The sequence below is a fragment of the Gracilinanus agilis genome, chromosome 2 (genome assembly GCF_016433145.1).
Source record: "Gracilinanus agilis isolate LMUSP501 chromosome 2, AgileGrace, whole genome shotgun sequence".
In the NCBI taxonomy this organism is placed as follows: domain Eukaryota; kingdom Metazoa; phylum Chordata; class Mammalia; order Didelphimorphia; family Didelphidae; genus Gracilinanus; species Gracilinanus agilis.
The window spans coordinates 363,124,475-363,151,301 of NC_058131.1; the positions used below are offsets into that span (position 1 = coordinate 363,124,475).

The window sequence follows — 26,827 nt, forward strand, 5'->3', positions numbered from 1 at the left end:
TAGGACCTCCTGTCTCTAGGCCTGGCTCTCAATCCACTGAGCTACCCAGCTGCCCCCAGTCCTAATACTTTTGACAATTTTGAAGTTAGATGACTGACTCAAATTAAAGCTGTGTCACTTTGGGCAAATCAATTAACTTTTCTGGGTGTCTCAGTCTTTTTATCTGTAAAATGAGAGTTAGACTACACCGTTATTAATATGTGTAAAGAGCTAATATTCCCTTTAATTAAATCTATGAATCTGTGATTTGGCTGGACATCACTACCGGCTAACTGAGAATGGCGTCCTCAAACTCAAGTGAAGAAAGGTCTTAGAACTACAACTCCCTATAAGACTATGGAAAGGCGTGATTTCCGTGAATCTTCCCCGGTGTTGCCAATGCCCCATTGGAGTTGTAGTTTAATCTGACTGAGGCGTTTCCCATATTAAGGCGAACCCTCTCCACTCAAGAACTCCCATCCCCAGAATGCATAGCAACAGCGACGCATTCAACGTGAGACGTGGGCCACGTTCGTGGCGGCAGCAGCGGTCGCAGTTTCAACAGGCTCCGCGGTTGTATTTCAGACTGCCTTTTTTTCCTGGCGGTGAGCCAGGCCCAGGCCGCAATTGGCCTAACCCTCCGGTCCCGGGGCGAGAACTGCAGGCGTGGCCCCGGGCCGAGGGTAGGGCTATGGCGGACAGCGGTGGAGGGGCCGGTGGGGCTAGCGCGGGGGGCGGCGGAGGGGGCGGCGCCGGCGGCTCGGGCCAGGCCTCGGCGGCCTCGGCCTCGGGCTCGGCGGGCGCCGGCGGTGGCGTCACCAACCCGGCGTCGCTGCCGCCCGGGGATTCGCAGCTCATCGCGCTCATAGTGGAGCAGCTCAAGAGCCGCGGCCTGTTTGACGGCTTCCGCAGGGACTGCCTCGCCGACGTGGACACCAAGGTAGCGGTGGCCCCGAGGCCCGAGAGAGGGGCGCTGGGCCTGGAGCCGAGAAGCCCGGCGTTCAGATCCCTGTCCCCTGTGCCATTCCACCTCCCCGGGCTTCACTTTCCTCATCTGTAGAATGGGGATGATAATGCCTGTAGGACCTCCTGGGTCACTATGTTGTCGTATGAAAGTCGGCCTACAAGCGTCAGGTATTACTGCTCCCTGCACATCCCCTCGCGGCGTCAGTTTCCTGACGTGTGTGTAAAATGAAGGAATAGGACTAGAGCAGGCGGTTCTCAATTTGGGGTCCCTTGGGGGAACTTGCTTTTAAAAAAATATGTTTTGATAACTGTTTCAACATAACTGGTTTCGTTCGAAATCCTGTCTTTTATCTTCTAATGCATTTAAAAACACTTCCAAGAAAAAGGTTCATGGGCTTCACCACATTTCCAATGGGGTTCATGACAAAATAAAAGGTAAGAATCTTTGGAATAGAAAATCTCTCAGCATCTCTCTTCCAACTCTAAGTCCTCTGATGTACACAAAGACTTCAACCCTAAGCCTTATGTGACTAATCTCTTCCAATTTCAAATCTTATGTGAGTAATCATCCCTCTTCCAGCTGTAAGCCCTATGTGACTCCCTCAAAGCAGAGCCTCAGACCCTCCTGTTGGGGGGAGGGGCGGGGCGCAGTTGTAGGAACCATCTGTTTTCAGGGGCACTTCCCCTACTGGTACGACCATCTTCGGGGAAGTCCACGGCTTTTCATTTGTCAGTATTTATTTCAGTAATTAATTCAGCAAGCATTTATTAAGCACCTACTATGTGTTTGGCAAGAGGAGGGTTTTGATACAAAGTTTGTGTTGGCTAAAAATCTGCTATTGGATTTACCTTCAGCATGTATATAGAAAAGTTAATTATGAATAACAAAAAGTAATTAAGGGATGTGGGCACTAACATCTCTTAGGATAGCAGGATAGACCTCACTTAAGCTTCGAAGAAAAATGAGTTGGAGTATATCCCAGTTAAGGGGTATAGCTTGTGTAAAATTGTGAAGGCGGGAGATTGACTATGGAGAACAGCAAACCAATTTGGCTACAATGTGTGTGAAAAAGAATGATGTGTAATAATCTGGGGAAAACCAGTAGAGGGCTTTACATGACAGACAAAGAAATTTATATTTTATCCTAGAGATACAAGGGCACAGCTAGAACTTTTTGTTAGTAATATGTGGTTGTTGGTTTGTTTTTTTTTAATCATTTAAAAATATCAATTTGGCCTCTGTCTGGAGGCTAGACTGGAGAGTGAAGAGAGTGGAAATGATAAAACCAAAGGTTATTGAAATAATCCAAGACGGAGGTGTTAGAGCCCAAACTAGAATTGTGGCTCTGTGAATAGAGAGAAAGTGGTAAATTTGATAAGTGTTGGTGAGGTAAAATTGGCCAGACTTGGCCACTGATTGGATAATAAGGAAGAGGGAGGAGTTTTGAATGACCAAGATTTCAGCCCTAGGAGAATGGTAGTACCTTCATGAGAAATAAAATTGGTGAGATTTTGAGGTAAAGAATAAATTATGTTTTGGACAAGCTGAATTTAAGATAATTATAAAACACTCAGTAGGAGATGTCCTATCAGCAGTTAGAGAACTCAAATGCCAAAATTTCCATTACTCCATTGTATAGTCAATTTGATTTCTCCAACTTGACATTCTGTATATCCAGTCCAAATCTGAAGTTCCCAAACCAAATGTTAGAATTAGTCCCTTGAGGACAGGGATTGCTTTTTACTTCTATTTGTATCTCCAGCAGATGGCAAACACTCAATAAATGCTTGTTGAATGACTATGGGCAGGGGGAATTTGAAAAGGAATGGCCAGGCAGATGACAAAACTGGATTGGGGAGGTAAAAAGATTGCCTTATGCAATGAGGACTCAACTGAGATTATTTATAATAACTTTTAGTGAATCCAGTTAGCAAGCTGGTTCATTTCAATGCTGAGGTCAGAAGCTAAAACTAAGGATTAATTGAGTGTGGAATTTGAGAAAGTTAAGGTAATAAATGAAAAGAAATTTTTCTAGGAGTATGGTTATTAAAGAACAAAGCTAGATAAGGGGGTTGGGAATCTGGCAAAATTTGGAAAGAGGTTGCCATTGACAAGGAGAAAAGGCTTTTCATCTTTTGAGTCTGAAGCAAAGGAGAGAATGGAGAGGAAACCAAATGTAGAGTTAAGGGGAAATAGGAGCTTGGTACAGATTTCCTCAAAGAGGCAAAGTTCTTTTGCTGAAAATGAGGGGAATGATATCAGTCCCTTGAAGAGAGAAGCTTTGGAACAAACTGAGGAACGGAATAGAAAGTCATCAATAGAAAGGGAAACGTAGAATAGAAAGGATTGTTGTGAAACAGTGAGGACAAAGTTAAGATTTCATAATTTAAAATTATAGTCATCACAGTTGGGTGAAGACTTGCAATGGAAAAGTGGATGATAAAGAATATTGGAATAGGGAAATAGGGCAAGGAATTTAAGGGTAGAGGACAATTAAATTTGAACTGGTTAACCATAGAATTAACTAACTGCACTATACTGTAACCTCCCTTGCTTCCTTAGCCCCATCGCTGTTGTGCCTTACCATCCCTAACCCTAGTTTAGTCTCTCCATCTGCCTCTTGGAGCTGAGGAGAAAATTATAAAACCTTGCTAATTGGATTCTCTAAAAGTTATGATAAATATTCTCAGCTGAGCCCTTATTGCAGAAGGCAATCCTTTCAACTCCCTAATCAATTGGCTATCCTCTCACTACAAAAGCTTTTTCAAACCTTTTAATCTCCTGTGATTTGCCAAGACTTCCATTTTCCCTTCTATCTCATATTGCTCAAATATCTTCCCTATCTTCTTCACTCCTATCTTTTGGATTCCTTTTCTTGACCAAGGCAAGGCATTGCATGTTCACCCTTAATCTTTCTTCTGTCTCCTCCAAGAGCACTGCTACTACTATTTCCATTTCTTCTTTTCACTTAACTCTAATGAGAAATAATAATCCTAATAAGGACCATAATAATAGTAGCACTGTGCTAAGTATTTTAAAATCTTAACTCATTTGATCTCCATTGAGCCTGGCAGATAGATGCTATTAATATCCTCATTTTGTAGTTGAGGAAACTGAGAGAACTGAAGGTTAAATGACTGGCCCAAGCTCACACATCTAGTAACATTCTGAGGTGGGATTTGACCCTTTCATTCCAGACTCTCTCTCTGCCTGTTTACTGATTCCTTCCCTGACACCTGCAAACATGCCATGTCTCTCTCATCCTTTTAAAACAATAAACTCAACCCTCACTTGATCTACCCATTCCTGCTATTTATTCAATAGTTCTCCTTCCCTTTTCAGCTGAGTTCCACAGGAAAGCGATCTTCTACTCAGTGCTACCATTTCCTCTCCTCTCAATCTCTTCTAAACTTTGTACATTTGATCTGAACTGAAAGTGCCTTCTCCAAAGTTATCAGTGATCTCTTTAATTATAAAATTAAATGGCCTTTTCTCAGTCTTAAACTTTTTATTATTATTCTGTAGCATTTGACATAGTTATAATCATTATCACTTTCTGAATATTCTCTTCTTGTCCTTCTACAACTCATGACTACTCTTTCTCAGTCTCCTTTGCAGGATCTTTGTCCATGCCATGCCTCTTATCCATGAGTTGTCCCCAAGATGTTGACCTAGGCTCTTCTTGTATACCTGAGATTCTTGACTTTTTTTGTGTCATCAGCCCCTTCAGCATTGTGGTGAAGCCTATAAACCCTTTCTCCAGAATACTATTTTTAAATACCTAAAATAAATAAGATTATAAAGAATTATTTTGAAATGCAGTTATAAAAATATTTTTTAAAACAATATTCACTGACTTCTTGGACCTCAAATTAAGAACCACTAATCTGTATTATCTTGCTTGATCTTATCAGTTCCTTTGTGTTCAGTGATTATCTCTGTGCAGATGTTTTCCCAGGTAGATATATCCATTTGTAGTATATTTCCTGAGCTGCAGTCCTGAATTGCCAGTGGTTGTCTGGATATTTTTAACTGGATGTCTCATGGGCATCTCATTATTACATGTTTAAAACAACTCATCTTCCTCCCCCCAATTTTCCTCTTTTTCTAACTTTCTTATTACTATGGAATGTATCATCCTCCTCCTGGTCAAAGCAGCTTTCAATATAGGTGTCATTCTCAACTTGTGTCTTCCCCTCACAACTGTCTCTTCTCAGATCTTGTCATTTCTTCCTTCTCTGTCTTGTATATGTCTCCTCTCCATTCATAGACACCATTGTAGTATAAGTGCCTATCACCTTTTGTCTGAACTACAATGTTTTGTTTTGTTTTTTTAATTAAAAACCCTTACATTTTGTCTTCGAATGTATGCTAGGTTTCAGTTTCAAGGCAGAAGAGCAGTAAGGGCTAGGCAATTGGAGTTAAGTGAATTACCTAGGGTTACCCAGCTAGGAAGTCTCTGAGGTCATATTTGAACCCAGGACCTCCCATCTCCAGGCCTGTTTTTCTATTCACAGAGCCAACTATCCGTTCCTTTCAGTAGTCTTCTAATTGGTCTCCTTTCCTCAGATCTCTCCCCATTTCATTCTATTCTGCACTCACCTGGTTTACCTAAAGTTTAGATCTAACCAAATCACTCTTTTAATTCCTAAATTCCAGTGAATCCTTGTTACTTATAGATTCAGATTTAAGCCTTCGTTTTAATGTTTAAAGCCCTTCACATTCTGGCTGTATGTTCCTTTTCTGATCTTAGTTAGCTCCTTTCCATCAGCTCTACAGTACAACTACACTGGCTTGTTTGATGTTCTTCAGACATAACTCTCTATCCTATCTATTCCCCTCCCCTAGAATGCTTTTGCCTCCACCTGTTAGCTTTCCTGTAAAGACTAAGCTCAAACTACCTTCTTCAAGAGGCCTTTCCTGCTCCCTCTTTTTCCTACCTCCTCCCCTCCCCATGTCTTTCTTCTGAGATCATCTTTTATCTACTCTATCTTGCATGTAGTTATGTACATTTTTTCTCATTAAAATGTGAGCTCCTTGAAGGCACAGGTGGATTTTTTGCCTTTGTGTCCCAAGTGCTTATTGACAGAGTCAGAATTGAAAAAGTGAGGAAAGTGTGTTCAAAGCCAGGGGTTATAACCTTAGAAAAGCAACGAGTACTAAAGTGTATGAGAGTTATAATGAGGAAGGAGAATAGGTTTTAGATGAGGTGTGAAGCACTGGGAGAGATGAAATAAATTATGGTCAAAGGAATTTCACAGTTTGTAGTATACGTAAGTAAGGATAGTGAGAGGAGTGGATAGGAAGGATGTGACTAGTCCTGGCTGCAATGGAGTGAAGATGTCTGTTGTAGGAATTGCGGAAATTGATGATATGTGATGCCAAGGTGTCTGAAGGAACATCAGTGTGAAAATTGTAGACCCCATAAGTTACGGTAAGAGTTGAGATGGAGAGATGTGTGATCCAGGTACTGAACTCTGAGAAAGGAAAATGATCTGGTAGAGATCAGCTGCAAGAATTGAGTTAAAGTAATATATTTGAAAGCTGGACAAATTGCAGAGTAAAGGTAACAGAACTGGGAAGTGATTAGTAAGGAACAAGAATCATACCTCCTTCTAATCCTGTGTCACAGTGGAGTAGTGCAAAAGATCCTTCCAGTTCTGAAGAGGGTAATCACGAATGTGACTTCTGAGGAAAACCAGATGATTTTGAGGAGCAAGGAGACACAAATATAATATAAAATTCAACATATTAACAATAGATTAGGCTTCCCTTGGGCATGGATAGTAGAAGAGGAAGACAAAGTGGTTATGGAGAGGGAGAGATGACATAGCTATTTTTGAAGACTCAGAGTAGTAAGTGGAGAAGTGAGATTCTCTGCTTAAGCAACCTGTGACTGACTGAAAGGATTTCAGAATGGACTTAACAGATTTTAGCTTGATATACCCTTCTCAGTAGCCATGAGAGACTAATGATTTTAATTTATCATTCCCTGTGTAAAAAGTGGAAAGAGGAAGCCAGCGTGTAGTAGGAGATGAATATTTTAGGAATGTTTATTTATTTAATAATTTATTTTTATTTTGTTATGTCTTTGGTCCTGCCTGCAGGTCAGGAGACCTGATGGTCAAGAGCTTGAGGCTGAGGCCTAATTGGCTCTAGGGGCTGAGGTAGGAGCTGTGATTTTATAAGCATGGGTACTCCCTACATGAATGTACATAATCTGCTTTAGTAGAAAGTCTTCATATGTTCCTAGACTTAAAGATAGGTACTTAACTGAAGTTACCTAATTCAGTTCAGCTTACAGATGAAGGACCTGAGGCCCAGAAATTTTACTTGCCCAAGATTACGCAGGTGGGAAGTGACAGACAAGATTCAAACTCAGATATTCTGATTGTGTTTTCAAAAAACTTATCTTCTGGGGGCAGCTGGGTAGCTCAGTGGATTGAGAGTCAGGCCTAGAGATGAGAGGTCCTAGGTTCAAATCTGGCCTCAGACACTTCCCAGCTGTGTGACCCTGGGCAAGTCACTTGACCCCCATTGCCCACCCTTACAACTCTTCCACCAAGGAGCACACAGAAGTTAAGGGTTTAAAAAAAAAAAGTTTAAAAAAAACATCTTCTGGTGATGAACTTTTTCACCTTTTGCCTAGTTCTTGAACAGAAGTTAATTATTGTTGATCCATACTTGAAGCTTTTCCAGTTTGCTAGTAGTAATCATTTGTTGAATAGAATAAGAACTTCTATTAAAATCTCAAATAATCTAGGGTTACCAGAACAAAGCATTAAAAGAAGACTTTAATGAAGGGCGTCATGTATATGTGAAACATGAAACATCATTTGGAAGGGTAGTTATCCCTCTTAGCATATGATACATTTGTACTAATTCCTTTATTTTTTACTTTCTACCCTGTGGTCAGGATTGTTCTACTTGGAAACAGACATTTCTTCTGAGAGCTCAAAACGATACTATAAAACTGACTCTCTGTGACTGAAATTTACCTTTTAGAGTCTTGTGTTCCAAAATTAGTCATATAGTATCTAAAACCGTGGTCTAAGAGAAAAATGATAACTATAAAAACATAGAGATAACTCACCCTAAATTTTTAACTAGTAAATAAGAGTTGAACACAAAGCAAATGCATGGTGTCCTGGCAGAATTGAGTAGTGGTTTAGAATCTTAAAAATAAATATTACTAAGTGAAATGCATAGAAGGGAACAGAAGGATCATTATTAGAAAATACAAACAAGCAGGATAGCTTTGAAAATAACATTAAATTTGTATACTTGGAGGGAGAAACAGGCTATGTTGTTGCTGATTTGTGGGTTATGTATAATTACCTTTTTTCTATTCTTGGCATATGGAAAATTCAAAATAAGAATTTCATTGTTGTACTTTCCCTCAGTATTTACATTCTATCTACTTATTTAAACCCTTATCTTCCATCTTAGAATGAATATTGTGTATTGGTTCCAAGGCAGAAGAGTGGTAAGGGCTAGGCAATGGAGGTTGTGACTTGCCCAGGGTCACACAGCTAGGAAGTGTCTGAGACCAGATTTGAACCTAGAACCTCCCATCTTTAGGCCTGACTCTCAATCCACTGAGCTACCCAGCTGCCCCCAGTATTTACATTTTAAAGTAATTCCCTTATAAGTGTTTTTCAAAAAAAAAAAAAAAAAAAAAATGTTTGCCCTTATAGAATGTTGGGGAGGAATATTAAAGATTATAGTCCAACCATTTCATCTCACAGATCAGAAATCTGAAATTCCTGGAAACTAGATTATCACCTGGTTACGAAAATCACGTTTATATTCTGAACTATATCTGGTTTGTGCACAGTTGGATTTCTGAAAAATCTATAATGTATGCTTTTGAAGGGTTAGCTAAAGTTTAAGGTTAAGCTAGTTCTCTTTTAGGAATAAATTTTACATTAGCAAGAAACAGCTAACGTCTCAAATTTCTTGGGTTAGTTTGAGCAGTACTTGAACCTCAATCAGTTATGGACTAGAAAGAAATGGAACTCTCTTTACTTTATTCCCTTTACCTGTCATTACATGAAAGAAAAGTAAATTCCCTCCAAAGAGAACTAGAGCAGAAGTTCTTACCCTTTTTTGAATGATGAACCTTTTTGGTAGTCTGGTGAAGCATATGGACCCCTTCTCAAAATAATGTTTTTAAATGCATACAATAAATTAGATTACAAAAGAAACTCATAATATCAAAGTATTAAAAATATTTAAAACAAATCAAGTTCACAAACCTCAGGTTAAAAATACTTATTTAGAACCATTCTCTTAGTGGAAGGATTGCCATAAGATTCTTTCACTTGCTGCCTCGGCTCTTTAGGAATCCACAGAGGTTGAAAGAGTATCATTCTAGGCTAGTTATGGGGGTTCAAGTCCAGTTTCTTCTGTGTGTGGTTAAAAGCCTTCACTGGTACAGATAATGGGACTTGAATTCTCTGAATGTGTAACTACTGTATGCTGGGTTACTTTTTAATTCTGTTTTTTCAGATTTGCTGGTCTTAGAGCAAATTTCTTCAACCAAGAAATTTTTTAGTTAGGTGTTTAAACATTCATCTTGAAGAGAAACGGAATTCTCTTGGATATTTTTGGCCCTCCCACAGCAGTTACAAAATGTCTGGCTGGGCACCATGACTTAAAGTTGTCTATGTTCTTAAGTAAAATGTTAATTTACATGGGCACATAGAGGTACATTTTGACCTAGGAATAGTCTAGAAGTGGAAAATATTATGCAGGACTCATTCCTGTTAGAAATTTTGGAAAGTGATTTTTCTGACTTTTTCCCCTCCCTCTTTCAGCCAGCTTACCAAAATCTAAGACAGAAAGTAGACAACTTTGTGTCAACTCATCTGGACAAGCAGGAGTGGAACCCAGCAATGAACAAAAACCAGTTGAGAAATGGGCTGAGACAGAGTGTGGTTCAGTAAGTAAACAGAATTGAGTAAATAGACAGCAGTCATGAATATAAGTATTTAGTCTCCATTTATTTAGTCAAGATTTATGTTATTGTGTAGTAAAATACAAGTTTTAGAAGAAGCAATAGAATTACGAGAGTATAGGCCAACATCTGCAAAGCTATCAATCTTCGGTACATTAAACCTTTTTAGTGTAGGAAAATTTTATGTGTATTTGTTTCTTGGCTAAATAAGAAACAGCAAATTCTTTCATTATGTACAACTAAAATTATTTGATATAAATCAAAATTCCTAGTTTATTAAGTCAATCATTATTAACTTTGAGTAGAAGATAATGTTATTAGAACACTTTAACTCACTCTCATTCATCTAGTAGTGAAATTGCAGTTTTTAGGAAACCTCAGGGTCTTAACAGTTTATCCTTTGAGTTTGCTGTGACCTTAATGATTTTGTTAATGATTGTTCATGCATGAATTTGATTATTTTTCTTCTCTGTGCAAAGTTAGTCTCAAAATGTTACATTGGCCAAACTCTGTTATTACTAGTGACTGAAAGATAACTTTTCATCCTGAAATGAAGTACAGGGTTTTTGTTATTATTATTATCACAAAAGGAAAACTCTTTCTATTAAAGAAGAGCCAGTAGTTTTACTTCAGCTTGATGCAGGCTTCTGAAATTTTTGGCAAGAAAAGCTAAAATTCCAGGAAAAGTATGATATGGCATTTTTGAATGATAAAGACTAATGATGCTGAAAGGTATAAGACACTTCACCTATTTGAAATAATAACCATGCACCTTTCTTGCTTTTTCTCTAACAGACTTTGGCATATTAAAAGGAGTGGGGATAGAGATTAGACAATGAATTAGTGTTTGTATTAGTTTTGTACTAGTGTTTGTACTAGTTTCCAGTGAGTTCCTATTTCGCCAGCATGTGAGGTTTTTTTGTACCATGAAAATACTATGAGAACTTTGACTGAGATCCTAAAGTGATTCAGGTATTATTGTTCTATAAATTTTTGTAAAGAATGTAAATACCTTGCCCATAGTATCTAGCAATGGAAGAATTTCTACCATTGGCCTGTAAGTTTACGATGATGTTCCTTCAAGCACTCCAGCTTCCTATTCCCTCAAATCTCAACTACTATCTGTTCTTTATTCCACCTCAGCTACACACAAGAATACTCATTCCCTTTATCTCCCCATCACTTACAAGTGTTGCACCTTTGTGATCAAGAATCCTGAACTTTCTCTAGCCTTTCTTTGTTGCATTTCATATGCCCGCCTCCTTTTAAGCCTATTATTCATCCTCCTCATGATGCCCATTTCCTTTACACTTCAATACTTTTCCAGTCTGTCACTCTTATCCTGCTTTACTCTTTATCTTCCCAAATTTGACCTTATATAGTTCACTACTTCATCATTACAATGTCTTCTGCTCTCAGACCTGTTGTACTCTTTTCCCTCATGCCTTGGCAAACCTTTACTACTCTGATTTGTTCCTCTGCTCCTATTCAAGTGTTGCTTAATGGTGTAAGAGGAAGCCATCTCACCCAATTTGACTGTACTCACTACAGATTTGTTGCCTAATCTCAACTGTGCCCTCCTACCCTCCTAGAAACTACCCTCCTAGAAAAAAGACCTTACCTTGTACTTTGCTGCATCTCATCCAACCTGCTAAATGTGGCACTAACTTTCTCCTGACTTGTAATTTCACCTTTCCACTTTTTGGGCAGAACCTGATAGACTGTCTTAAACTTATGTCTAAATCAGAACTTACTGTCTTTTCCATCATCCAGGCTCATAACCTAGCTATTAACTACTACTTGCCCACATCTAATCTCTTGTCAAGTCCTATTGATTATACTGTCAAAAAATCTCTCCTATGTGCCCCTTTATTTCTTTTGACACTGCCACTGCTCTGAAGTCTCACATTGTCTCACACCTGGACTTTTGGTAGATTGGTTTCTCTACCTCAATTTTCTCCCCTTTCTAATCCATCCTCCATTCAGCTGTCATCTTGATTTTCCTAAATTATAAGCCTGACCATTTCAGTGCCACCTCCCAGTCAGTAAACTCCAGTGGTTCCCTGATAATTCCAGGATCAAATATAAATCTGACTTTTAAACACCTTTATAACTTGACTCTCTCCTATCTATCCAGTCTTCTTACACCTTATTCCCCTCCATGTACTATTCTGCAGTCAGATAATAATTGATTCCTTGTTTCTTGCATAACACATTCCAACTTCCATCTCAAGTGCCTTTTCACTGGCAAGCTGTCCCCAGTCCCTAAAATTCCCTTCCTCCATATCTGATTGCTAGTTTCCTTCTGGTCTCAGCTCAAATCCCTTTTAATGCTAGTGCCTACCCCCAATTATCCTATATATATGTGTTGTCTCCCCTATTAGACTGAGCTCCTTAAAAGAATGTTCTGTTGGCAGCTGGGTAGCACAGTGGATTGAGAGCCAGGCTTAGAGACGGGAGGTCCTAGGTTCAAAGCCGGCCTCAGACACTTCCCAGCTGTGTGACTCTGGGCAAGTCACTTGACCCCCATTGCCTACCCTTACCACTCTTCTACCTTGGAGCCAATACATAGTGTTGACTCCAAGATGGAAGGTAAGGGTTAAAAATAAATAAACAAACAAATAAATGAATGAATGAATGAATGAATAAATAATTGTGCTATTTTTTGCTTTTCTTCATATCCCTAATTGGCACATTTTAGAATGTTTCGTTTTTTGTTTTTGTTTTGTTTTCTTAAACCCTTAACTTCTGTGTATTGGCTCATAGGTGGAAGAGTGATAAGGGTGGGCAATGGGGGTCAAGTGACTTGCCCAGGGTCACACAGCTGGTAAGTGTCTAAGGCTGGATTTGAACCTAGGACCTCCCATCTCTAGGCTTGACTCTCAATCCACTGAGCTACCCAGCTGCCCCTCTAAATGTTTCTTGACCTGATTTTGTACTCTCTTGGCTTCCATTTGTTAGTTATCTTTATACTCCCAGACCTGTATATCCTGCTCTTATATTTCTGAGTTTCAATCCTGCATCACGAAATACCTAGTGAACATTTTGAATAAGGTTTTACCCTATGCCTCTAAAACTCTTAATATGTCCAAAATAACTCATTATCTTTCCCCCACCAAAAAAACCCACAGCTATCAAATTTCTGTATTTTGTTGAAGACACTACCATTTTCCCAGGATTGTATGGATTTTAAAATTAATATTCAATATCTCCAAAAGTATAATATTTATAGATTTATTAATATTTAACTAGAGAGCTAGAAAACACAGAGAACGTTCCCCACTCAATTCACGTGGAATAGAGAGGGTGTGGCAGAGCCAACCCAAATTATATACAGACTGTGTAAAGATGGACGTATGTGAAAGGCAAAAGTAATTTTGGGTAATACAGAAAGGAAGTTTGGGTAATGTATGTAGTTTTAGGGATTCAAGATAATTCTAACTATACAATTGCCTTGGTCATCCTGAAGTCCTCATTTTCCTTCACCCTGCCATATCTATTCAGTTGCCAAGTCTTATTATTTACCTCCCTACTGTCTCAGTCCAACCCTTTCTCTTTTCATATACTAACCACCTTAGTTTAGGTCTTTCTGTAATTGCTATGATAATATATGGCAGGAGCCAGATTAAAATGTTACTGGGAATTAGTAACAAAATTAAAATACAATACAACATATATAATGCTAATGTGTGCTTTTCTAAGTCAGCATGTGGCCAACAGGGAGTTTCTATTTGAGTTTGACACCCTTGCTGTACGTAGTTGCTAAAGTTATTTAGTACAAATTTTATTGTATTACTCCCCTACTCAGTTACCTTCAGTGGCTTCCTACTGTCCTTATGGTCAAATATAAATTCTCCTGGCATTTAAAGTGGCCTCACAACCTGGTTCCAGACTTCCTTTTCAGCTTTATTATATACTCTACTCCTTTTTAAGGTTTCTTCAGTCCAGTCAAACTGGTTGTCTTGTTATTTCTCAAATTCGACCAGGAAAGTGAAGAGAATAAACATTTATAGAGTATCTACTATGTGTTGGACACTATGCGAAACACTTTACAAATATTTTCTGATTTGGTTCTTACAATATTCCAAAGGTAGATGCTGTTATCATCCCCTTTTTACAGTTTAGGAAACCGAGGCAGAGGTTAAGTGACTTGCCCAGGATCATACCTTGTAAGTATCTGAGCCAGATTTGAACTCAATCTTCTTGTCTTCAGGCCTAGCTCTTTATTCAGTTCAATGTCAGCTGCCTAAAAACAGATACCCATTTCCTTTCTGTGTCAGCTGCCTAAAAACAGATACCCATTTCCTTTCTGTGTAACTCTGAGACCATCTTCAATTCCTAGAGGAATTTATATCATCCTTAATCTCTGCCATCTTTCCAAGGTCATCTCATACCTTCACCTCCTCTTTGAGGCCTGTTCTGATTCTGATTCTTTTCCCTCCCCAGCTACTAATGCCTTTATCCTAAACCTCATAAATACTTATTTTGGTTTTGTTTTGCTCTTAAAGTATAAACATGTAGTTTCCCCCTTTCGAAGCTCCTTGAGGGCAAAGACTTCTTTCTTGTCTTTGTGTCTCTTTAGCACCTAACATAGTGATTAGCACAGATTAGGCACTTGATAAATGTTGACTAGTAGAAAACTTTAGGACTTTCTGTTGATGTTTCCTTTGGGGCGGGCGTTATCATTCCAGACTGTATTAATTTAGGCAGGACTAAATTGATCCCAGGGTGATTGTTTTCATCTTTCCTAATAGATTTACCTTAACCAAAGTAAAATGCTATCTGATTCTAAATATACCTTAGATGTATCTGGCTACTTGTAGGTCCTTGTTACTGGATATGCAAATATAATAGTCAGCATTTTGACTCCTGTTTATAAATTATTAACAGTTAACTTTATTATTAAACTAGTAAGGAAGAAGTTCCTTAATTTTAAGAAAATTAACTTCCAAATGACATTGTTTGATCTATTTGGTTCAGTTCCATGACAGGATTATATGTTATCTAGCAGTTTTGTCAAAACTATGGCACAAACTTGCAATGACTTCTTTACTTTGGAAATAAGCCCATTTTCATCTGGTTCATCACAGATAGTTAAGTCTATCATCTTGTATTAAACCTAACAAAGGCAGTACAGAGAGATTCTATCTAGTCTGTCATTCCCATGTTCACATCAGTGTTGCAACCCATCTCTTTCTTCCACTATTTACAAAACGGAGGAACATCCCAAGTGCCAGTTTCTCTTTAAAGAGTAGTCTGATTTTCAGCTTAGACTAAATGGTATGAAATAAGGCTAGAGAGATAAGTTACTACTAGTTTGCAGAAGGCCTTACCTATCAGGCTAAGTTTGGACTTTTCTTTTTTGGCAGTTGGGAATCACTGGAACATATTAAGCAAGTGATATGATCAGATTTGTATATAAGGAAGATTAATTGCATGGAATCGTAAAGGAATGTGTTAAGGTGTGCAATAAGAAAACAAGATAAAGATGCAGAGATTGTCCTTGATGCTATTCCAATACTCTCAAAAGACAAATGAAAAATCTTTTTCTTTTCTTTTTTTAAACCCTTACCTTCCGTCTTTAGAATCAATACTGTTTATTGGTTCTAAGTCAGTAGAGTGGTAAGGGCTAGGCAATGGGGGGTTAAATGACTTGCCCAGGGTCATACAGCTGGGAGTTCTGAGGCCACATTTGAGCCTAGTACTTCCCATCTCTAGGCCTGGCTCTCAATCCACTAAGCCACCCAGCTGCCCCTGACAAATGAAAAATCTTGATAAGAGAGTACAGGAGAGGAGATAGAGACTTGAGAGATTTCAAAGATGGGTTGTGTAGTACTTGACAAATGTTTGACTATAAAAGGTGAGAGAGAAGGAAGCATCCAAAATAACTATCCCAGTTTTGTGCTTCAGAGACTGGATCAGTTTTGGTCCTATTGCCACAAATAAGAAAGCCTTAAATGTCATAAGTGTGTGTCTTATACATGCACAGAAAAGTTATGTTCTATGTGCTTGTGATTGATTCTTTGGGGAGAGAATTTTAAAAGTAAGACAGGTTAAATAGCTTGTGGTAAATGGACCTCTGTTTGAAGGAACTCCTCAGAAGGACTTTTAAGTTCTCACCATGTTGACACTTATTTGGGTGAACATAAAGGCTCTCAAATTACTTGGTTAGGATAAAGGTGATGATTCTTACAGGAATGGAGTAACAATGATTTATTTGTGTTTATACAAGGTCAGGAATGCTGGAAGCTGGAGTAGACAGAATAATTTCACAGGTAGTGGATCCAAAATTGAACCACATATTCAGGCCACAGATAGAGCGAGCAATTCATGAATTCCTGGCTGCACAGAAGAAAGAAGACACTATACCAGCTCCTCCTCCAGAGCCTGAAAGTCAGGATCCACCTGCTCCTTCTCAGGATTCCTCTTAAGGTATTATGTCACCATTCTTAGACTTTCCAGTAGGAATTTACTTTTGCACTGTTGTGTGATTTTTTTTTTTTAATATAGGTAGTCATTTGGGGTGACACAGAGATGGTAGCTAGACTATTATGATAAATTATCACCACTGAGTCACACAAAGTGCTTCAAGAGCCATATTCCCCTCAGGATACCATCAGTTTGTTTTTGCTGTGGATATTCTGTATAAAACTTCACAATATCAAATATTTGAGAGATTGTGACATCAGAGCCAAATATTAAAACTATGAATAGTTTCTTCATTTTTAAAGACATCTGAGATGATCAGTCTGCACAACAGATCAAATTCCAAGAAAAACTTTTTCTATCTGAATGAATGTCTGTCCTAGAAATGTTAGCCTTTTCTTTGTTTTTAAATGAAACGTTTAACAAATAAATAAAAAATAACATTTAGCAAATTCTTTCTATGTGGTGTCCTTCAGTCCAGAGGGACTTATGAGAAAGAATGCTATCCACATCCAGAGAAAGAACTGAGGAAGAACAGAGAAAGAAATGCAGAAGAAAAGCATATGATTGATCACATGGTTCAATGGGGATATGATTGGGGATTATTTTGACTTTAAATGATCACTCTTTTACAAATATTAATAATTATGGAAATGGGTTTTGAACAATGATATATGTATAACCCAGTGGAATTGATCATCAGCTCTGGGAGGGAAAGAACATGAGTCATGTAACTATGGAAAAAATATTCTAAATAAATTAATAAAAAAAACAAACAACTAAGTGGTGTCCTTGATGGAGTTCAACTATTCTCCCTGTAGCTACTGGAGGGATCTTTTAATTGCTCTAATATTTGAAGCTTGGCCATTCAGTTATCAAGCAGTTCAGTGATCTTGGTATTCTCTGCCCTTGAATAAATTCTAATCAAGTTCTGAACTAATTGATGAGGTAAATTATAGAAGATTGATCAGAGTTTGAAAGATGGAGTTAATAGTAATAGCTGATATTATAACACTTAAGGGTAAACGTTTTGCTTTTGATCTTTAAAATAACCCTGTTTGAAATTCATACTGGGGCTTTTTAGTTTTGTTAACAGATGAGAAAATGAGACAGAGACTAAGTGAAAATATTGTTTTATTTCAGATAAAGGTTAATTTTAATTACATTTCAACTGTACAAATAGAATCATTTATGTAGAGAAGCCACTGTTCAATTCTGTTTCTGCCACTTAGCCACTCATATGATTTGAAATTACCTGACCTCCTTGGGCTTCAGTTTCCTTATCTGTAAAATGAAGAGGTTGAAATAGGTGATCTCCAGGGTTCTTTCCAATTCTAGATCTATGAATCTCATTCTTATTAGTAGGATTTTCTTAGTGAGATTTCCTTTTATTCAAAATGAATCAAACGAATATTTTGCTAGTACCACTAATTATGATACTGAGATTAATTAAGACCTAGCTATAGAAGAGTTTTTCAGATAGGAGAAAAAGAAAATAAGCTGCTCTGTCATTGTATTTATAGTCCTTATATTTAGTATGTGTCTTAAGTTTGTGGAGTATTGAAAAGAAAAGACTCTATACTAAGTTCTGGAACATCCTATTTTTTCCTTATTTTTCTGGTTTAAATATGAATTTTTTGGGTACCAAGAATTTTAAATAAATATGGTATTTTCCCAAAAGTGGCATTTGGATTTAATTGTACTTTTTTTTTTACAGCCTTTTTTCTTATGCCTTTGATGACAGCTGCTAAAAATTCCATGTAATTGAGAGAGAATAAGCTCATTCAACTTGACAAGACTACAGCCTCATATGAAGATCTTCAAAGATTGTAGAGCCTTCAGATTTCATTCCTTAGTGAGAGCATGCAGTTTGCCAGTAGAGAAACTGACATGGGATCTTTATAATCCCTAAAAAAGCTATTGAATTGATAGGTGTAAGGATTAAATCCTTGCAGGAACTCAGGAAGTTGCATAGAACTTCTGCCTTTTGTGTAAGTTTTGGGGAAAGGGGTGGGTAGGACATATTGTAGGGGCTTTTTTTACTTTGACATGGGAGGGATTTGAATTGAAATGTTCTTTTCACTTTTCTAATAAAATTTTTTAAACATACCTGGTTTGGAGTCCTAAACAGCCATATTCAGCTTGACTTAGATTCTCTGCTCTGATGGTTTCTTCTGTTTCTTAACGTGATTAAATATTTTTTTATTGCTGAGTGTTAGTAATGGAAAATTCAGTCATGGCATCTAGGTTTGAATCCTAGTTACAACCTTAGCCAAGCCACCTCTGGGCTTCATTGTCCTCTATAAAATGAGGGGCTCGAACAAGATCATCTTCAAGCTGTTTTTTGGCCCCAATTCCTGACTTACAATTAACCTGGCTCTTTAGTCCCAAAAAGTTTGATTTTTTTCTATCAACTTAATAATATGTAAATCTATTTTAAACTTTTAGGTATTGTTAAAATACAATTCCTATTCTTGTTCTGGGTTCTCTTTGCACTCTTTAGTTTAATTAAAGACTTGACTGCTCTTCCATTCATATGCTTCACAAATAAAAATATGCATTAAGCATGTACTGTGTCAGGATATATGAAAGCCATCGCCCCACTGGAGCCTTTGTAGAGTAATAAAGAAAATATATGTGATTTAATGGATAGAGTGTTCAACTTGGAGTCAAGAAGACCCAAGTTCTCTCCTACTTTAAATGCTAGATGACAATGGACAAGTCACTTACCAAAGAGCCCTTAAAGTACCTATACATTTGAACTATTATATAGTAGTGAGAATTTCATGACTCATTTGAACTATTATATAGTAGTGAGTATTCAGTAAGTCCCATAACCTTTGTTCAGATAAGGAAAGCTCCTGTGTGAAGACTTTATCAAAAGAGGAGTTTGGTATACCATATAAAAAGGTTGTGTTTTTGCAGGGATCTTCAGAATTTATTTGCTGCTACCTGAACAAATGAAACTTGTCTAGAGCCAGACCTAATATAAAAAGAACCAAAGTTGTCTGCCTACTTTTCTGTCATTAGAGTGCAATTTATATCTGATCCATAAATGGCTTCTTATGAGACTTGTTTGAAGAAGGAAGCGTATATGTGTACAACATTTAAACGAGGTCAAGAATTCAAAGAACTGAAGTTGAAACCAAGGTATAGTTCATTCCTAAAAGCTCCTAATGGGGCTTATCCAAGTAATCAAAGTATCTTAAGTGTCACTTAACTGGGCTTGATCCCCTTGAGAATTGTTTATAAGAGCTATTTCTGCATTACTTCTTTGTTCACTTGAGTCCTCTGCTGTAGGTCCACCCTATAGACTTTTTTTAATTGGTATTCATAATATCATTATTATGTGTAAGAAAAACTCCAATGCCTATCTCTCTTACTTTGTTTTAGTTGCCTAGGACATGAAAGTTAATCAACTTGCCACATAATTATACAGCTAGTGTGTGTTAGATGCAATCTCATAGAGCTGGAGGGCCATCAGAGGCTATCAAATCAAACTCCCTCATTTTACAAAGAAAGCAAATCGGGAGATTTGAGCCCAGGTCTTTGACTCCCTAGATTAACCCTTTCTGTCTACTATAAGGGTTAAAATATGGGTTTTGACAAAATAAGAGAGTAGTTTTTAATCATTTAAGTTTTAATGAGAATATAGTAGTTGTAAATTAATATCCCTTTAAGCCAGAGAAAAAGAAAACTTCCAGCAACTTTTGACGGTTATCAATTTAGTTTAAAATAGAGATCATAAACTTATAGACAAGAAGGAAAGAGATTACTAATCTTATACCCTATAAATATACCTAAAATTCCTAATAACTACCTGTCTTCTGAGGACAGCTTCTTCCCTAGCAAACACCAGGCCTATTTAACCTACACCTTCTATATATAATTCATTAACTACCTAACTCCCTAAAAGAATAGACAGCTACCACTCACTCCTTCAATCAATTTTCTATAGCTGCCCAAACCGTCAGTAGCCAACTGCCAGCAGATCCTTGCCTATGAGACAAACCTCCTGCTCTCTAGAGATCCCAGAGGCAAAAAGCCCTTTAAAGGCTAAAGCCAAAACCCTTAGTAAGTTCAGGCCTGCTTTTATATTCCAACAACTAAACATCAACTCACACCCAGCAGCCAACTTCCCCCTATCAACTATTGATAGCCTGCAACTGTTGCTGACCCAACAGGGTGCTCTCCGATTCCTACTTCCTGTCACTGTGGGCTGGTTAATCCCTACACATCTCAATGATAAGAGGATTTCCAGGTCCCCCGTAAAATATGCCAGTAATATGATATAAAAGGGTGCATTTAGGGAATAACAATTTCCAATTCAAGAAGAAACAAACTTTTAACCTTTTCTGCACTAAATATGTAGGATAGGGCAGAAGGTGGGGTCTGAAAAGATACAGATGGGATACCCTCATACTGCAAAACTGTTCTGAAGCATAGATGGAGCTGCTTATTCCTTACACATCAGCATCAATGAATAGCTTAGATTCAGTAACAGCTAGAGAAAGAGCATTAGTGTATAAACGTTCCAAAATTGTTAGATAAAATGTTAATTTTACAAATTAAGTTGATCCTTTGTAATATTTATTCTTGGTTTTTTTCTTTGCCTTCTCTCACTTTAATGTTAAGAAATATTTCATGAGAAAAGGAAAGGGATGGAACATCCCATTTTGAAGGTTCATTATCTTGTGTTAGCATCCTCATCTTGGCTTTTCAGATATCTTGATGATGTTGTATATTTACATTTTGGGGCAATGGAATGTTAACTGAGCTATCCATACCCAACCTTAGATGTAGCTTAGTTTGACGTATCTCTTAGTTCTTACATTCTTGATACCTGATATCAAATTTTACAGAATCTTAGAATTATAAGGAGCCTTAGAAGCCATTTAATTTAACTTATCTGGGAGGTAGGCGGTAATCCCCTTTACAACATCACCAGGATATAATCACCAAGCCTCTCTGCTTGAGGACCTTCAATAAGAAGGATCCTACTACCTCACTCAAATTTCCCCATCCTCAGCAAGTCAAGTTAAATCATAATCTTTGAGATCCAACTGAGGTTAAATGGTTTGCCCAAGGTCTCACCGCTACCATGAGTAATACTTGAACCCAGGTTTTCCTGTCTCCCAGGTCAATAATGTGTCTGTAATAATCTGGATGCTGCCTCTCAGAAGTGTCTTTTCTTGTATGATGATGACAGGAAATGAAGTCAGCAATTCAGCTGCCATTTGATCAGAGCAGTTTCTGGATTCTTTCTGATCCCTTTTCTGAGAACCTAAAAAATGTTTTCCCCAAAATCTAAGGTGGGTACTACGTTATGTCAGGCTTTCCTTTCCTTTCCTCTGTGACAAATTCTTAGGTGATAGAATCAATTTCTCACAAGATTCCCATCATTTCTACCTCAGCAACTAGTTTCTCTTTTAGGCTGAAAATCTGATCTGGAATAGAAAGTTCTCTTTGGTACTCTACCTTTTGAAAGATGAAAGTATCATTAAGGCAAATCAGGAAATTATTAGCTGCTCTGTTTTCAAAAAGTTCTATTACATATGTATAATTGAAGTCCCCCAATCACTTCTCTAGCATACCTCCAAGGGATTTGTTTCCTAGACCTCTCATCAGTTCCTCTTGGTATCTATAGTAGACTCCATAACAGTGTTTCTCATTCTGCTTCCACTGGACTCTGCCCAAATATTCTCCACTATGCTTTCATTCATCTGGTTCTTGGATTTTCTCAGGAGTTATCATTTTAAAATACAGTTGTCCCTTGCTATATTGCAGTTCGCTTATTGTAGCTTCACTGTATCATGGGTTTTATAAAAAATATATCTAATTCTGTATCATGGAGTTTTTGCTATATCACGGGATTTTATTGATGAATACCATACTGTACACAATGGAAATGCCACCACTACTGCTTGTGCATGTTTGCCAACATGAGATTGTACAAAGTATACGGGTTAAAAATTAATGTTGGACTAAATATATGAGTGTGGTTGCCAAAATATATCTCAGGTCAAAATGATTTTTATAGCAGTTTGTCTATAAAATAGAAAGAGTGAAAGTAGAGAAATGAGAAAGGGGGCAGAGTAAGAAATCTAGATTAGCAAACTAGACCAGTTATGGGCATACTTAAAGAGGGGGCCAAAGGAAAGGAAATGCTCATCTGTCAGTCTGTTTCTAAGGCAACTCTTTCGAAGTTTCATTGTATTGTATCCTACTTATTGTATTCGTTAGATTAGGAATAAAGTTACACAGCCAGATAGAGCATTTCAGGGGGCCACATCTGGCCCGTGGGCTGTAGTTTGCCCATCACTGAGCTAGACTATTTGCTCCAGCCTTGGCTTTACTCTAGCAGGGCTTCAGAAGCCCCAGCTGGAGGGCCTAGGAGTAAATTAAGCAAGGGTTCCAACCACATGGCTTCCTCCTCCAGGATGGGGTGGGGGACCTCTCCAGACGCTAGTTCCTCCAGGAGCCAGGAAAGGAGTCAGCCTTTTCATTCACCCACATGGTAGTCCTAAAGGACCAAGAACAGTCCAAGGTCCCAAGCCTGAGCTCCTCCAAGGCCAGGTTCGAAGGAGAAAAAGCTGGTCACAGAAACTTGCAACTACTTTTAAAGGCCCTTCTTTGCGTCACTTCCTGTGCCTTCCTTCCACTTTACGTGGACCAATCGCAATTTTAGAATTTTCTTTGTTTTTGAATTGTCACTCAGTTTAACACATGGGTTGCAGACCTCCCCGAACTTAAAGAAATGTGGAAGTGTATACACTTCTGATGATTAAATCTAAAAGTGGGCAGGGGAGAGTTAATCCCATCTTCACAATGGCACACTATTGGCTGATGAAAGGTAACTAAGTACAGGGCTGTGTTCTGTATCCTGGGCTCAGTGACTATAGCATCGGTCTGTTTGCTCTCCTGCACTGTGCCCTACATTCAGCATTTTTCCTTGTCCACTTCACATTGACATCTGATCGCTGCTTGTAGTGTTGCTCTGCAGTGTTGTGTTTTGTGAAGTTTTCGTAAAAGTTTGAATTTATTTCAAGCCTTTTGCCACCCAAACATTCTGTACCTTCTAAGGCTTCCGAAAGAAAGGTGTTTAAGAACATATGAAGTGTTTGTTATAAGAGTGTGGGAAAGGTTAATAAGAATGTGGAAAAGGTTTGCAGGAGAGTGGGAAGGGTTTGTAAAGCCTTAAACTATATATAAATAATAAAATAAATATAACACTGCTACTTCCTAGATTTTCACCTATCACAGGAGTGTCTGGAACGTAACTTCTGCAATAGGTGAGGGATCATTATACAATGCCACTCTACCACAACCACCCCATTTACTTTTTTGGTGTCTTTTGAATAAGGCACAACTTTCTAGAATTATATTCTAGGCATAGGTCTCATCCCACTAAGCTTCAGTGACAAGGTCAAATTTACTTCATTAACACCTGAGACAACAAGTTTTATTTGCAGTCTTCTCTGTGATGGATGGAATTTATGAACGTATCCCCGTGGTTCTTCCTATAATGTAGCATCTTTTTGTTATCTAGTATGTAATCATATATGCAGTTTTCTCTCTTCAATTAAAGTACTTTGGATAAGATTTCCAGGACTTTGGCAAATATAAGCCCAAAATAGGGTCTTTGTCCCTGTTTACCAATTTAAAGCAGTCTTTCATTCCTCTATTCTAATCTGTAATCTAGAAATCCAAATCCCAGTGATCTTAGAAATTAATATTTAATAGTAACTTGTTTTTTACATCTAAGTTTCTTCCGGTATACCTCTCCCTCCCAGAGCCCCATATAATAAAAAAAAAAACTTTTTTAAAGCATAAGATGGAAAAAACAAGCAAAATAATCAATATGCTGAAAAAGTCTGAAAATATGTGACATTCCATATCCATGGACCTCTTACCTTTGCCAAGGAGTGGAAGGAGGTATTAGATATCATCTTAAGCAGTTGTTCAATTCTCTCACATTGGCTTTTATTTTCTAGGCTTTGTCCATGATTGGCAGATGAAAGCACCACCAATGCCCCTAAGGTATTCTTGCCTAAGACTCCATAATCTTTGACAACACTCCTGGATTTGTTCTGGTAGTATCATTTGTGTCCACACGAAACACCAGAAGGGTGTAGTTGTCTGACTTAAGTGTCTGGAGGTTTTCTGCCATGTTTACCTGGCTTACATGCTCCAGGAAAACCATAGATAACCTCTACTGTCCTTAGTTGCTATTCACCAACCACCAGCACTGTCCTTCCTCTGACCTTTACTGGGTGATTTCTCTCTCACCCAGCAGCATCCATAGATCACAAGAAGACCTCTTTCCAGCACAACATCGATACAGTGAATTCTATATAAAAATCAACAGATTACATTGTATTATGAAATCTAGAATCTAGCTTTTCTCAATTTTTAATTTTTGTTTTTAAATCTCTCTACCCCCTCCCTTACCCACTGAGAAGACAAGAAATACAAGACTACAACATATAAAGCCATGTAAAAAAAAATGTTCCATATTCGCCATGTTGCAGGAAAAAACGAAAAGAAAAAAACACTTCAATCTGAGTCCATCCTCTATCTGGATGGAGTTGGAGAGTTTATTTCATCATAAATTCTTAAAACCTCTCATGGATTGGTTAGTATATTGGTTAGTATTGGTTAGTGTTGCTAAGTCTTCCACAGTTGATTATCATTATAATGTTGCTTTTTACATTGGAGAATCTTTAAATGGTCGTGAAAAGTAGAAGACAAGTAACATTGAAGGTTAGAGAAATTTAGGGTTCATACAACTTCATTTCCCAGTGGGTAGAAAAAAAATCACAGCTAAAAATCAGTTTGTGCTATGATGGCTGATAGTTATAAAAACTCATACCCTAAACATTTTTATCTGCTCAGCAGCAAGTTCTATCCCTGAATTTTCTCCTTCTATTCTACCTCCTTTACTCCCAACCAATGTTTTTGTAATTCTGTATTCCAAGTAAAATCCATGACTCCAGTGGTGTAGACGTTCCACCAATGCAGATGGCCTTTGAGATTTGCTGTAGCTGAAAAATGAATCACTTTGCAGCCACTCTTATGATGTAATAATTGTGATGATGCTGCTGTTACTGCTTCTGATAATGATACCTTTCACTTGGTATCTTACAGTTCTTTTCAAAGTGTTTCTTACACATATCTTTATTCTCACAACAGCTCCGCAATTCAGACAGGGCACGGATTATTATCTCCATTATACAGATGGAAAAAACTGAGACTCACAAAAGCTAAGTGACTTCATAAGTAAAGAGAACACATCTTGAAATTAATTTTTATAGTAAGAGGTCCATATCCCTTGCACCAAATGTCTTGCAAATAGGTGGTCAAACAGCCAAACCTGAGTTGATGTGAATTGTTCTCTCATCTCTTAATTGACTAAATACTTTTTGCTGCAAACTTTTAATAGGAGATAAATCCTGCAACTTAAAAACTTGGGGACCAGAAAAGAAATGTTTTTAATGAATGCACAAGGGAAAATCTATATCAAATTGTTAATCATCTCAGGGAAGGGGCAGGGGGAGAGATGATGGAGGGGACAGGAGGATAAAAAGGAGGGAGAGAATTTGAAACAAAAAAATTTTTAAAGTGTTAAAATTGGTTTTACATGTAATTAGAGAAAAATAAGTATTTTTAAAAATATACTACTTATCATGCAAGGATGCTGCAAGGGAAGTATTATAAACCCTAAAGGACTACATCAATAAGTTATTAATGCCTACATAAACCCTATCAGTCAGCAAACATTTGTAGCATGGCAATACAGATGAAGGCAAGAACCAATCCCTCCCCTCAAAGAGATTTTCTTCTAATGGTTGGAGATTCTGGACAATTAATCTTTCTGGACATCTGTTTCTATCTGTAAAAATTATAGTAGATGAGCTCTCAAGGTACCTTTTAACTCACATTCTATATCATATGAAAGATTGCGGGCACCAAGAAAAATTGACTTCTTTTCTCGGGTGAAAACCTGTGCTTTTTTACTTTGTCGGTGTGTATAAGATACTGCAGTTGTATAGCAAGGGCATACCAAGTGCTTAGGAGCACACATGGCTAGGTATGAGGTCTGGACTTGGAAATTGTGTCTGGATTCTGACTGGCAAGGGGTAAAGTGCTGTCTAGCCTGGTAGTTCTTAATAATGCCAGGGATGGAGAGGGAGACAGGAAAGCTGGAGTGTCTGAGCTTTCATTGGCAGGCCATCCTAGGTGCTGTCCATCATTTTATTCATGGAGAGTCTGGGCATTCAACTGTTTATGGCTTTGTCATTGGGGATGGATTGGAACCAAAACCGCATACAAATAATTGCTTCCTCTCCAAAATTCATCCCTCCCCCATTCCCTCTGTCACCAGCCTATGGTCAGGCCCAGATTGCTTCACAGATGGGATATAGCAACAATAGGGATATTGTGTATGATGTAACATAAAGAACTTTGGGCAGGGAGTCAGGAGACCTGGATTCAAA

The 26,827-nt window shown here is 38.0% G+C and overlaps 1 protein-coding gene across 1 annotated transcript; it reads left to right on the forward strand.

Moving 5' to 3' along the window:
* The first annotated feature begins 466 nt into the window (after positions 1-466).
* On the forward strand, positions 467-18,440 carry BOD1 (biorientation of chromosomes in cell division 1). The gene is made up of 4 exons (XM_044661675.1): positions 467-919; positions 9,766-9,890; positions 16,138-16,337; positions 18,049-18,440. The coding sequence occupies exons 1-3, from the start codon at positions 467-469 to the stop codon at positions 16,334-16,336; spliced, it is 777 nt and encodes a 258-aa protein (XP_044517610.1). The 3' UTR covers position 16,337; positions 18,049-18,440.
* Positions 18,441-26,827: the final 8,387 nt, after the last annotated feature.